This window comes from Salmo salar, chromosome 07, assembly GCF_965601325.2.
Source record: "Salmo salar chromosome 07, fSalSal1, whole genome shotgun sequence".
NCBI lineage: Eukaryota > Metazoa > Chordata > Actinopteri > Salmoniformes > Salmonidae > Salmo > Salmo salar.
This window is the reverse complement of record NC_138297.1, coordinates 25,316,103-25,329,556: the sequence shown is the minus strand read 5'-3', so window position 1 is coordinate 25,329,556 and position 13,454 is coordinate 25,316,103. Positions and strand designations below refer to the sequence as shown.

At 46.4% G+C, this 13,454-nt stretch overlaps 1 protein-coding gene across 1 annotated transcript in view; it reads right to left on the bottom strand.

Annotated features, from left to right (window-relative positions):
• Positions 1-5,953: 5,953 nt before the first annotated feature.
• The window catches only part of LOC106608822 (ephrin-B3), a 116,112-nt gene continuing 108,611 nt past the window's right edge, over positions 5,954-13,454 (bottom strand). Inside the window, exon 5 of the mRNA XM_014206990.3 lies at positions 5,954-10,463. Coding sequence (XP_014062465.1) covers positions 10,012-10,463 — 452 coding nt within the window. The 3' untranslated portion in view covers positions 5,954-10,011. The remainder of the gene's footprint in view (positions 10,464-13,454) is intronic.

The window sequence follows — 13,454 nt, the reverse complement described above, 5'->3', positions numbered from 1 at the left end:
AATAAAGCAACACCTCACGGCACAACGCCTCTCCCCCATGTGACCTACTTGTTGTGTATGTACTGACTGATAGATGCACACACACACACAACTGATAGCTGGCACACTACATGTTACTGTTTTTAATGTATGTAAATTGTAGTCTTTTGTCTTTAATAATACTTTTCGTTATATGTCGGACCCCAGTAGGACTAGCTGTTGCCATTGGCGTCAGCTAATGGGGATCCTAATAAATCAAATCTATATTAGCGGGTTAGGGTCGGGTGCAGGCCTCACTTTAACACATACAGCGCCTTCAAAAGTATTCATACCCCTTGACTTATTCCACATTTTGTTGCCTTACAGCCTGAATTAAAAATATATTAAATATACACTGCTCAAAAAAATAAAGGGAACACTAAAATAACACTTCCTATATCTGAATGAATGAAATAATCTTATGAAATACTTTTATCTTTACATAGTTGAATGTGCTGAAAAGAAATTAATCAATGGAAATCCAATTTATCAACCCATGGAGGTCTGGATTTGGAGTCACACTCAAAATTAAAGTGGAAAACCACACTACAGGCTGATCCAACTTTGATGTAATGTCCTTAAATCAAGTCGAAATGAGGCTCAGTAGTGTGTGTGGCCTCCACGTGCCTGTATGACCTGACCTCCCTACAACGCCTGGGCATGCTCCTGATGAGGTGGCGGATGGTCTCCTGAGGGATCTCCTCCCAGACCTGGACTAAAGCATCCGCCAACTCCTGGACAGTCTGTGGTGCAACGTGGCGTTGGTGGATAGAGCGAGACATGATGTCCCAGATGTGCTCAATTGGATTCAGGTCTGGGGAACGGGCGGGCCAGTCATAGCATCAATGCCTTCCTCTTGCAGGAACTGCTGACACACTCCAGCCACATGAGGTCTAGCATTGTCTTGCATTAGGAGGAACCCAGGGCCAACCGCACCAGCATATGGTCTCACAAGGGGTCTGAGGATCTCATCTTGGTACCTAATGGCAGTCAGGCTACCTCTGGCGAGCACATGGAGGGCTGTGCGGCCCCCCAAAGAAATGCCACCCCACACCATGACTGACCCACCGCCAAACCGGTCATGCTGGAGGATGTTGCAGGCAGCAGAACGTTCTCCACGGCGTCTCCAGACTGTCACATGTGCTCAGTGTGAACCTGCTTTCATCTGTGAAGAGCACAGGGCGCATGTGGCGAATTTGCCAATCTTGGTGTTCTCTGGCAAATGCCAAACGTCCTGCACGGTGTTGGGCTGTAAACACAACCCCCACCTGTGGACGTCGGGCCCTCATACCACCCTCATGGAGTCTGTTTCTGACCGTTTGAGCAGACACATGCACATTTGTGGCCTGCTGGAGGTCATTTTGCAGGGCTCTGGCAGTGCTCCTCCTTGCACAAAGGCAGAGGTAGCGGTCCTGCTGCTGGGTTGTTGCCCTCCTACGGCCTCCTCCACGTCTCCTGGTAGCGCCTCCATGCTCTGGACACTACGCTGACAGACACAGCAAACCTTCTTGCCACAGCTCGCATTGATGTGCCATCCTGGATGAGCTGCACTACCTGAGCCACTTGTGTGGGTTGTAGACTCCGTCTCATGCTACCACTAGAGTGAAAGCACCGCCAGCATTCAAAAGTGACCAAAACATCAGCCAGGAAGCATAGGAACTGAGAAGTGGTCTGTGGTTACCACCTGCAGAACCACTCCTTTATTGGGGGTGTCTTGCTAATTGCCTATAATTTCCACCTGTTGTCTAGTCCATTTTCACAACAGCATGTGAAATTTATTGTCAATCAGTGTTGCCTCCTAAGTGGACAGTTTGATTTCACAGAAGTGTGATTGACTTGGAGTTACATTGTGTTGTTTAAGTGTTCCCTTTATTTTTTTGAGCAGTATATTTGTCTTCTTGGTAAGAAACTCCAGTGTAGATTGGCCTTGTGTTTTAGGTTATTTCCTGCTGAGAGGTTAGTTCATCTCCATGGAAAGCAGACTGAACCAGGTTTTCCTCTAGGATTTTGCCATCGCTTAGCTCTATTCCGTAAATTTTTTTATCCTGAAAAACTATTACAAGCATACCCATAACATGATCCAGCCACCACTAAGCTTGTAAATATGGAGAGTCATACTCAATGTGTTGTATTGTATTTGCCACAAAAATAACACTATTGTATTCATGACAAAAAGTTTGTTGCTTTGCCTCATTTTTTGTAGTATTGGTGTTGCGCAATCGTACTGAAGGTAGCTAAGGAGTCAAGCGCAGGAGAGCAGAGATGTCAATGTAGCGTCTTCAATAGGCAAGTCCCAAAACGGTACAGGTACAAAGTCCATAAACGCCCGAGACAATAGAACACACAGTTACTCACGGAAGGAGGAAAACAACGCTCCTACTATACTAAACACACAGTACACACGTGAATACACTGAGGAAAGAACCTCCCCGAGCAACATAAAAATAACCCCGCACAAATCTAAGCGGGGAAACAGGGGTAAATGTACACACAGAAATTAAAGCAAATGAAAACCAGGTGTGAATGAATCAAAGACAAAACCAACAGAAAAGGAAAAATGGATCGGTGATGGCTAGTAGGCCGGCGACGCCGACCGCCGAGCACCGCCCGAACAAGGAGAGGATCCAACTTTGGTGGAAGTCGTGACAATTGGGGTAAATCTAACACAACACAACCCTGAGTACCACTCTTCATATTTTCAAGCATGGTGGTGGTTGCATCATGTTATGGGTATGTTTGTTATAGGCAAGGACAAGGACATTTTTTGCTATAAAAATAAATAGAATAAAGCTAAGCGCAGGCAGAATCCTAGAGGAAAACTTGGTTCAGTCTGCTTTTTTTGCTCACCTTTCAGCAGAACATCAACCTAAAACACACGGCCAGATATAAACTGGAGTTGCTTACCATGATCACATTGAATGTTCCTGAGTAACCGAGTTACAGTTGTGACTTAAATTGGCTTTAAAATCTATGGCAAGTCTTGAAAATGGCTGTCTAGCAATGACCAACAACCAACAAATATTGTGGTTGTGCAAATATTACACAATCCATGTGTGCAAAGCTCTTAGAGACTTACACAGAAAGACTCACAGCTGTAATCGCTGCCAAAGGTGATTCTAACAAGTTTTGACTCAGGGGTGTGAATACTTATGTAAATTAGACATTTCTGTACATAATTTTCAGTCAATTAGCAAAAAATAATGTATTGTGTGTAGGTGGGTGATATATATATTTTTTAATCCATTTTGATTTCAGGCTGTAATGCAAAAAAAAGGTGGAATAAGTCAGGGGGTATGAATACTTTCTAAAGGCACTGTGTTAATCACTCAGCCGCCATAATCATACGATCCCCACTCCGGTCCTTTGATATGCAGATTCTCGAGTACCTTTATGTGATTTACGGAGAAGCGAGGGAATGTCTACCTCCATCGTTGACCTTCGTCTATCCCCATGGCAACATCGTCTTAGCGTGATTGTTTAAGCAGAAAGTCAAGTGGGCCAATCCTTGGGTTTTAACTTGCCGCCAAAGATTTGTGTGTGTGTGTGTGTGTGTGTGTGTGTGTCAGCTTTTCAAAATCTAATTTGGGGGATTATCCGTCTATTGATTTCACTTAAAGTGATTTTTTTTGCTGGTATTATAAAGTAACAGTGACAAGACAACACACACACACACACACACACACACACACACACACACACACGAAAGTAACAGTGATCGTTATCGTGTGAGGCTTTCCTTCCTCAGTGGGAATGGAGGAAGCTCAGCCGTCTCGCTTGGGAGAGCAGTGTGTGTGCGCGTGTGTGTTGACGCATGTGTCTGTGTGTGTATTTGCATGATAATGTGTGTTGTTGACACGTGCGTCTGTGAGTGTGCGTGTTTATGCGTTTGTGTGTGTGTTCACGCTGCACATCATCCTCATAAAGCGTTTATATTCCTCTTGGTGCATTGAGTTTGAACAGATTACCAGAGAAATGATGACCATGAAATGATAAGAACACAGGAGTAGCACTAAACAGCCCTTCAACCCTCATATAATCCTCATATATAACGGAAGCTAACTCATTGCGAGGCTAACTGGAATACATTAGCTGTTTTAGCCGTTAGCGAAGCTAACTGTTTTAAGCCAAGGATACATTAGCATTTGCTATTTTAGCGCTTAGCGGAAGCTAACTGATTAAAAGGCTGCCAGGAATACAATAACATTAGCTGTTTTAGCAGTTAGCAGAAGCTAACTGTGTGCATGTGACCCAACAGGTTTTCATGGCATGATCAGTATAAGCCCTCATTACCTAGTTATGTACCACATGCTTTGTGTCTGTTCCAAAAGTGTGTGTGATGTGTGTGTGGTCGTGTGTGTGACAGTGTGTAATCTCCTCTCACGGGCCACAGATCAAACAGTGTGTCCCAGCTGCCTGGTCAACTCTCCCTAGGCCACCCTGGTGATCCTCTGTCTGTCTGTGTGTGTGTCTGTCAGCCTGTCTGGGTTCCAATCTGCTGGTGCTACCAGACGCCAACAGTTGCCGTGGCAACGGACCAAAGGGAGTGAGAAAGAAGGAAGGAAAAACAGGGAGAAAAAGAAAGAGAGAGAAAGAAAGGGAGGGAGGGAGGGAGGGAGGGAGGGAAAGGTAAGGGGGCTAGTGGAGAGAACGGGGAGAAATGAGGAGGGGGAGAGTGCAATATAGAGAGGAACGAGGTGACAGACGGAGGGAGTTGGTACAGAATGGAGGAGAGAGAGAGAGAAAGGGAGTTGTTACAGAATGAGAGAGAGAGAAAGGGAGAGAGAGAAAGGGAGTTGTTACAGAATGAGAGAGAGAGAGAGAGAGAGAGAGAGAGAGAGAGAGAGAGAGAGAGAAAGGGAGTTGTTACAGAATGGGGGAGAGAGAGAGAGAAAGGGAGTTGTTACAGAATGGGGGAAAGAGAGAGAGAAAGGGAGTTGTTACAGAATGGGAGAAAGAGAGAGAGAAAGGGAGTTGTTACAGAATGGGGGAGAGAGAGAGAGAAAGGGAGTTGTTACAGAATGGGGGAAAGAGAGAGAGACAAAGGGAGTTGTTACAGAATGGGGGAGAGAGAGAGAGAAAGGGAGTTGTTACAGAATGGGGGAAAGAGAGAGAGAGAAAGGGAGTTGTTACAGAATGGGGGAAAGAGAGAGAGAAAGGGAGTTGTTACAGAATGGGGGAAAGAGAGAGAGAAAGGGAGTTGTTACAGAATGGGGGAGAGAGAGAGAGAAAGGGAGTTGGTACAGAATGGGGGAGAGAGAGAGAGAAAGGGAGTTGTTACAGAATGGGGGAAAGAGAGAGAGAGAAAGGGAGTTGTTACAGAATGGGGGAAAGAGAGAGAGAAAGGGAGTTGTTACAGAATGGGGGAAAGAGAGAGAGAAAGGGAGTTTTACAGAATGGGGGAGAGAGAGAGAGAAAGGGAGTTGGTACAGAATGGGGGAGAGAGAGAGAGAAAGGGAGTTGTTACAGAATGGGGGAAAGAGAGAGAGAGAAAGGGAGTTGGTACAGAATGGGGGAGAGAGAGAGAGAAAGGGAGTTAGTACAGAATGGGGGAGAGAGAGAGAGAAAGGGAGTTAGTACAGCTGTTAGGGCTGACGGTCATCTATGTCGATACGTTGCTAAGCAACACCCAACACTAACGAAGCTGGGGTAGATAACTGGTTGATAACACAACTGGGGGAGCAGTGTGTGTGTGTGTGTGTGTGTGTGTGTATGTGGACTGAATGGGTACCTTTATATAGAGACACATTGAATAGAACCCTGCTAAGACAAACCCCCACAGGAGAGAAACCTGAAAGGGTTACATCTGAGAGACTGGGCCTCACTGGAGTACGTGACCCCTTCCAGGCACGGCACGCACGAGACACACACACACACACACGCGCAAAGATCTTCACACTTCATCATTCAATAATGAACCCACGACCAGACCAGAGAGTGGTGCTTAAACATAATTTTTTTAATCAACATTTTTCCAAAGCAGGAATGTACTAGTTTTTTCCTCCCTTTAGAGGTGTGTTGGAGGAGAGAAAGAGAGGAGGAGGTGGTCATAGTGACGGGAGGGATGGGGGGGACGAGGAAAGGAGAAGGTGGACACAAACCCATCTCACACAGTGGTGTCCCAATACAAAAAGTCTCAACACATCACGTACAAGAGCCAGCCCGCTCTCTGTCGCCTCGACCTGCTGGCTATTGGCACAAGGAAACACACATACACACACACACACACACACACACACCAACAGAGGGGTGGGGGGGGGGGGGGGGGGGGGGTGCGTTTTCACAAAACAAGAAACCTCTCTTTTTTAAATGAGGATCCATGAGAAGCATCCATGAGAAAAATCCAACACATTGAAAACAGTCAAAAGCAAACAGTGAAAGAGAGAGAGACAACCTTTTAGTAAAACACTGACCGACATGATAACAAAAAAGCCCAAGCTTTGAGTCCCGGAGGGAGATTCTCCTCGGTGAAAAAAAGAGGAGAGGAGGATGAAGAGGGAGAGAAGAGAGGGAGAGAAGGAACCATTTTGCGAACGAGCGGCATTCGGATTCCACACTTGGATTCCGCAACTCCACAAAGTCCAGGAAGTGTATCCATGTGTTTATATTCATGGCAGCAGCCATCTTTGTCAAATACTGTCATTTAGAGTGTCAGAGGATTTCAGAATTCAGAGGGAGTTTGTCGTTTGGCTTTGAGGGTGTTTTTGAAGGTATACAGTATTCCTGGTTGTCGTGTATTTGTACAGGAGACAAGACAGATTCCCACATACAGAAATACCACGATCCTGATGCTGCAGTACAGAAATGTGGGGTGAAACTTTTACCCTATTTAGTCAACTTCTCCGTAACACATTCTAAGTTCAAAAAGCATAACGGGAACAGATTACACAACATACAAATGATGTGAAACAGAGAGCAGGCGTAGTAGTAAAAATGATTAAAGCGATATTTCAAATAAAGCTTTTTGAGCAGGTGTGCATATGAATAAAACACACATTGAGCGAAGCTTTGGAAACAAACATTCACCTGTTGAGCATGAGGGATATTTCAAAGTATGGCACGTCACCTATTGTCTGCTATTTTGTTAGCGTATGTGTGCATTTGCAGGTTGCTGTGCCTGTTATGAACACGTCATCGGTCTAACACTCAACAATACCAAGTAGCAGCTAGCCCATATAACATAACTTAACACACGGCACGTTCGCAAAAAAAAAGCTTTGCTTTCGAAAAAGGGCGTGAAAACTGTTATTAACCAGGCTAAGAGACTGACAGGTACTTGTTCCAGAAAAACACCCATACAAACACAGTCTTGTACAACTAACCTTGTGGGAACACACAATTCAGTCCCATTCAAAATCCTATTTTCCCTAACCCCTAACCTTACCCCCAAAACCTAACCTTAACCATAACCCTAGAACTAACCCTAACAATAATTCTAACCTTAACAAATAGCATTTGACCTTGCAGGGACCAACAAAATGCCCCCAGTTGGTCAAATGTTTGCTTGTTTACTATTCTTGTGGGGACTTCTGGACCCCACAAGTATAGTTAAACACGTCCACACACACACAAATACAGGGAGCACACACCCTCTTTTAATCCTTCTGTCACACACAGAGGTTGACTTAATCATGGGGAGAAAGCTAGGACTGTGTCAGAAATAGGGAGCCACATGAGAGCAACCAGTGTGTGTGTGTGTGTGTGTGTGTGTGTGTGTGTGTGTGTGTGTGTGTGTGTGTGTGTGTGTGTGTGTGTGTGGCAGAGAGAGGGATGCAGAGATAGCCAGACAGAGAGAGTGTGTGTGAAATGGGCATATACATGTACGGTATGTATGTGTGTGCGTGTTTGACAGTGAAAGAGAATGTGAGAGGGATCAGTGTGTCTGCAGAGTGTGTGTGTGTCTGTGTCGATATAATCAGCGTAGAGTGTGTCTGATACATAAAGCTGTTTAAGGGGAAAATCGGGAGAATTTGAAACGTGCCATTTCCCTTCAGAGAAAAGAGAATAGTCTGTGTCTGTTATCTTGAATGTGTGTCTATCTGTCAGTGTGTGTTTTAGATGAAATCTCATCTCCTTGTTCCACAGTGAGTTTTCCCCCTGAAATCCATTTCAGCCGTGTGTCTGCTCCTCTCCTCCGCCCTCCTAGGGTCCATCACTCCTTCTCAGCACTCCGTTAAAGGAAAGGCTCCTCTCTTCCGCCACAGTCACTGTTTCACTCTCGATCCTTCCCAGGGATTCTTCTCTCTCATCGCTCAAACCACCTCCCATCCCCCCACTTCTTCCATTTCTCCTCGCGCTCTTTTCTTTTCTTTAGTGTGCGATTCCTTCTTCAGTCTTTTCTCTCTTTTTTCTTTTTTAAACAAAAGTTCCACATTCAGTCGCTCTTTCTCTTTTCCCCCTAGACAGCGACTCCGGGTTCCCGTTCTTTCTTTTCATTCTATTTCATTTCATTTGGAACCCGCCCTCGTTCATTTCCCCCCTTGCTTTTTCTTGTGTTCAAAAGCGTTTGAAAAAAACTTTCATAGATGGTTTCTACCTCAACAACTTCCACAAACGAGGTCTAAACTTCAAAACTACAGCATAGTACAAGAACTATAAAAATATACATGGGGGGGGGGGGGGGGGGCAGAGGGGGGAGGAGGCGATGAGAGAGAGAGAGAGGGAGGGAGAGAGAGAAACGACCTCAGTTCGCCAAGGAAAGAAAAACAAAGAGATTAAATTAATTTACAACTCAAAGGGTAAGGAAACAGGGTCAGGTTTCTAAATCGCAAACAATAAAGCGCAGGATAAAAAAAGATCTAGCAGTATAACAGAAGTGTTGTTTTACAAGTGGAGGAATCAAAATAAAAAACTAGAAAAAAAACAAGACGTCTAGAAACGATTGACTGGATATTCATATATAATCTGTAAGTGTTGCTAGCGATAAAAAATCTCACCTTTTTTTATATTCACTCACTTTTTTGTGTTTTGGTTTTTAAGACAAGTCTAAAGACACGCGAACACACACATTCGCTCGCACGTAGCGTATACACAGATTAACACACACACACACACACACACACACACACACACACACACACACACTGTACTAAAAGCACACTAACTGCACACACACTTCTGTGCAACAGCAGTGTCAGAATTATTATCCTAGTCTCCCACACACGCACGCACACACACGTACACAAACACACACGTTATTAAAATATACAAGATTCTGAATGTCACTAAGACGCGATTGGTCGGACCGATTGATCACGTGACCCCAGCCCAGCTTTCTGATTGGGTGAGAGAGTCAGAGGCCCCTGGTCCAATGAGAAACCATACACACACAAACAAACTAGGATCCTATTTGTGAGATATAACATCAAGGGCCACAGTTAGCCTCAGGGTCCAATCAGGAGGCAGGTAGGTCTGATACAGGACAGGAGCATTAGAGAAATACAGAGACCTCTGGATATGGTTGGTCGGTGGGTTTTCTAGGGGTCAGAGTCCCAGAAGTCCAAGTTGTGGCGGTACTAGTGCGTGTTCTCACACACTTATCCTCATGGTGTACAGGGAGGGGACTCTTCTCTTCAGCTCTGGTGGGGGGGGGGGGTATGATTCATGGTGAGACAAAAAAAAAGAAGTGGGCCCCAGAGTCTCTTGCCAGTGCTGTCCTCTTTAAAGGGGCCGGTGGGGGCTATATACTAAACCCTCCACACTTAGCTTAGTGACACAGTCGAGTGAAGAGTGGTGGGTGTACGGATGGCCTCTTCACTTAGCTAGATGCACAGACCTGTGGCTGGGATTGGGGTTTAATAGGGCAGATAAGATACTGTATAAAGGACTGGTGGTTTTGGAGGGTAAGTCAGTGATGGACTACTGTAGGTAGGTTTTATGTGGTACTGTACTATATAGGACAGGGTATATTGTAGGTGGGCTGTAGGTGGTACTGTACTGTACAGGACAGGGTAAGATGGTAGTTGGTAGTACTGTAGGTTGTCATGGAAACTGCCCTCATACTTTGTAGTAGATGTTTGCTGGACTCTGGGGGGGCATCTCCTGGACGATGTAGACGGGGTGACCGTAGTCCCCGCTCACCTTCTCGTAGTGAGGGCAGTACGCCGAGTCCGAAGCCCGCAGCGGGATGATGATGTCACTGGGTTCCGAGCCGTTGTTGTTACCGCCCCCATGGCCGCCGCCATGCCCACCGCCATGCCTCTTGGGGCTGGTGAGGGAGGAGAGTGACAGGGGCGGGTGGTGGGACTCCGAGTGCTTGGCGTGTCGCCGCCGGTAACACACCACGCAGATCACCGCGGTGACCAGGAGGAGGAAGGCGGAGCCCCCTGCAGCGCCGGCGATGACGGCCACGTTGGAGGGGGGGAGGGGTCCGTTCTCGCCCCCTGCGCCTCCCGAATCCCCGGCGCCACCGCTAGGAACCCTGGGATGGGTGGCGTTACCAGCACCACCTGTAGAATGACACAAGAAAATATTATTTTGATAACCTTATAAAAGGTCACTTTACCTTTATATAACTTTACCTTTAAACAGGTCAACATTCACAAGGCTGCGGAGCCGGACGGATTACCAGGACGTGTACTCCGAGCAAGCGCTGACCAACTGGCAAGTGTCTTCACTGACATTTTCAACCTCTCCCTGACCGAGTCTGTAATACCAACATGTTTCAAGCAGATCACCATAGTCCCTGTGCACACGAAAGCGAAGGTAATCTGCCTAAATGACTACCGACCCGTAGCACTCACGTCAGTAGCCATGAAGTGCTTTGAAAGGCTGGTCATGGCTCACATCAACACCATCATCCCGTAAACCCAAGACCGACTCCAATTTACATACCGCCCCAACAGATCCACAGATGACACAATCTCAATCGCACTCCACACTGCCCTTTCCCACCTGGATAAAAGGAACACCTATGTGAAAATGCTATTCATTGACTACAGCTCAGCGTTCAACACCATAGTGCCCACAAAGCTCATCACTAAGCTAAGGACCCTGGGACTAAACACCTCCCTCTGCAACTGGATCCTGGACTTCACATCGACGGGGCTGTAGTGGAGCAGGTCGAGAGTTTTCAAGTTCCTTGGTGTCCACATCACCAACAACCTATCATGGTCCAAACACACCAAAAAAGTCATGAAGAGGGCACGGCAATGCCTTTTCCGCCTCAGGAGAAAAAATTTGGCATGGGTCTCCAGATCCTCAAAAAGTTCTACAGCTGCACCATCGAGACCATCCTGACCGGCTGTATCACCGCCTGTTATGGCAACTGCTCGGCATCCGACTGTAAGGCGCTACAGAGGGTAGTGCGTACGGCCCAGTACATCACTGGGGCCAAGCTTCCTGCAATCCAGGACCGATATACTAGGCGGTGTCAGAGGAAAGCCCCAAAAATTGTCAGACTCCAGTCACACAAGTCACCTAAATGTACATATTACCTCGACTAACTTTTACCTCCGCACATTGACTCGGTACCGGTACCCCCTGTATATAGCCTCATTATTGTTATTTTATTGTGTTACTTTTGTTTTTTAACTTTAGTTCATTTAGTAAATATTTTCTCAACTCTGTTTTCTTCTTGAACTGCATTATTGGTTAAGGGCTTGTAATTAAGCATTTCACGGTAAGGTCTACACCTGTTCTATTCGGAGCACGTGACAAATACAATTTGATTTGATTTAACATACTTTGACATGTATACAAGAAATTACACTGTACCTCTCATAGGCAATTGTTAAACCTGAACCAACATTTTGCCTTGCCTTCTTTAGGGTAATAACCTCTTCATAATACAATACACATTACGCGCCAGTAAATATATCTGTACCACACCAAGGTGACGAACCGTCTTCCTGTAGTTACAGTAGCAGAAATGTCCCGACAGGGAAAAAAATGCAGCCAATGTGACCATATGTGTTCTGTCTATTGACATGACTTAGTGGATGGCGTTGGATATGAGAGGGTTTGGAATGCTCCTCTGCGCCTGTGGAGACCCACTGAGAAGCTGTGGCTCTGGCTAGAAGCTACAGCCATCCACAGTGAGGGGATCAAGGCAGCACACTTCATCCCGTAAGCCTAACAACGCTGTTTATGTTGCATTGGCGCGTGCCCACATAAAGGAGTCAGAACGGTTGGGTGGTTTGGACACCATCCCAAACGGCACCCCACTCTCTATTTAGTGCACTGTATAGGGAATAGGGTGCCATATGGCTTTGGTAAAAAGTAGTGCACTGTATAGGGAATAGGGTGCCATATGGCTTTGTTAAAAAAGTAGTTCACTATACAGGGAATAGGGTGCCATATGGCTTTGGTAAAAAGTAGTGCACTGTATAGGGAATAGGGTGCCATATGGCTTTGGTAAAAAGTAGTGCACTGTATAGGGAATAGGGTGCCATATGGCTTTGTTAAAAAAGTAGTTCACTATACAGGGAATAGGGTGCCATTTGGGGCACGTCCTGGGTCTCTAAAGCTAGAGACTACATAGTGATGCTGCCTGGTTGGAACCTGGTACCAATCGCATGGCCCGACTGCATGTACGGTCATAGCCCAGCAGGTGTTTGTTGGGTTTGGGACCGCCTGTGAGGAATGGTCATGTTGACCGTGCAAACGTTGGCGGTGGTAGCGGTTAGGGCGGTAATGTGAGGCGCGGTCGTGGGATTGGGTTATCATTATCCTTGGCACATTTCCCCCCTCGTTTTCTCTCCCTCTCTTCCCTATTTTCTTTCGTCTTCCTTCCTCGCTCCGTGGCTCTCCCACTCTCTGGGTTTTTGTGGACATAATGACTTCCCTTGCTCTGTGCCCCCCCCCCCCCTCCACACCACCCTCGCTCCTTCCTCACCCTCTACTGTGAGCCCCCTACCATGCATGCAGGACTGACTGATTGTCTAGCTGACTGACAAAACGCTAATACTAGACGCCAATTCCGCTCTCCGCCTCTCGCTTTCTTCCCTCCATCCCTCTCTCGTTCCCTCCATCCCTCCATTCCCCCAACATCTCTCTCTCGTTCCCTCCATCCCTCCATTCCTCCAACATCTCTCTCTCGTTCCCTCCATCCCTCCATTCCCCCAACATCTCTCTCTCATTCCCTCCATCCCTCCATTCCTCCAACATCTCTCCCTCGCTCCATCTCCTCCTCCTCCTTTCACCAGCTCTGTCTGTTATCATCCTTTCCCCTTGTTCTCTCTACCTCCCTTCCTCCCTCCATCCATCTCTCACTCCCCACTCTCTCTCTTTCCTATTCAACAGTACTCTCCATACCTCTTGCTTCTCCTCTTTCGGTTTTCTGCTCCTTCAACAGTGAAGCCTTTTTCCTTCCTTTCCTCTCTCCCCCCTCCCTTTTTCTGTCTTCTGCGCTTTCTCCTTTGCTCTCATCTCTCTCGCCCTCTGCTTTCTTCTCTCTCTCCATCTCTCATCAGTTCTCGAATATCCACTTCACATTAGAG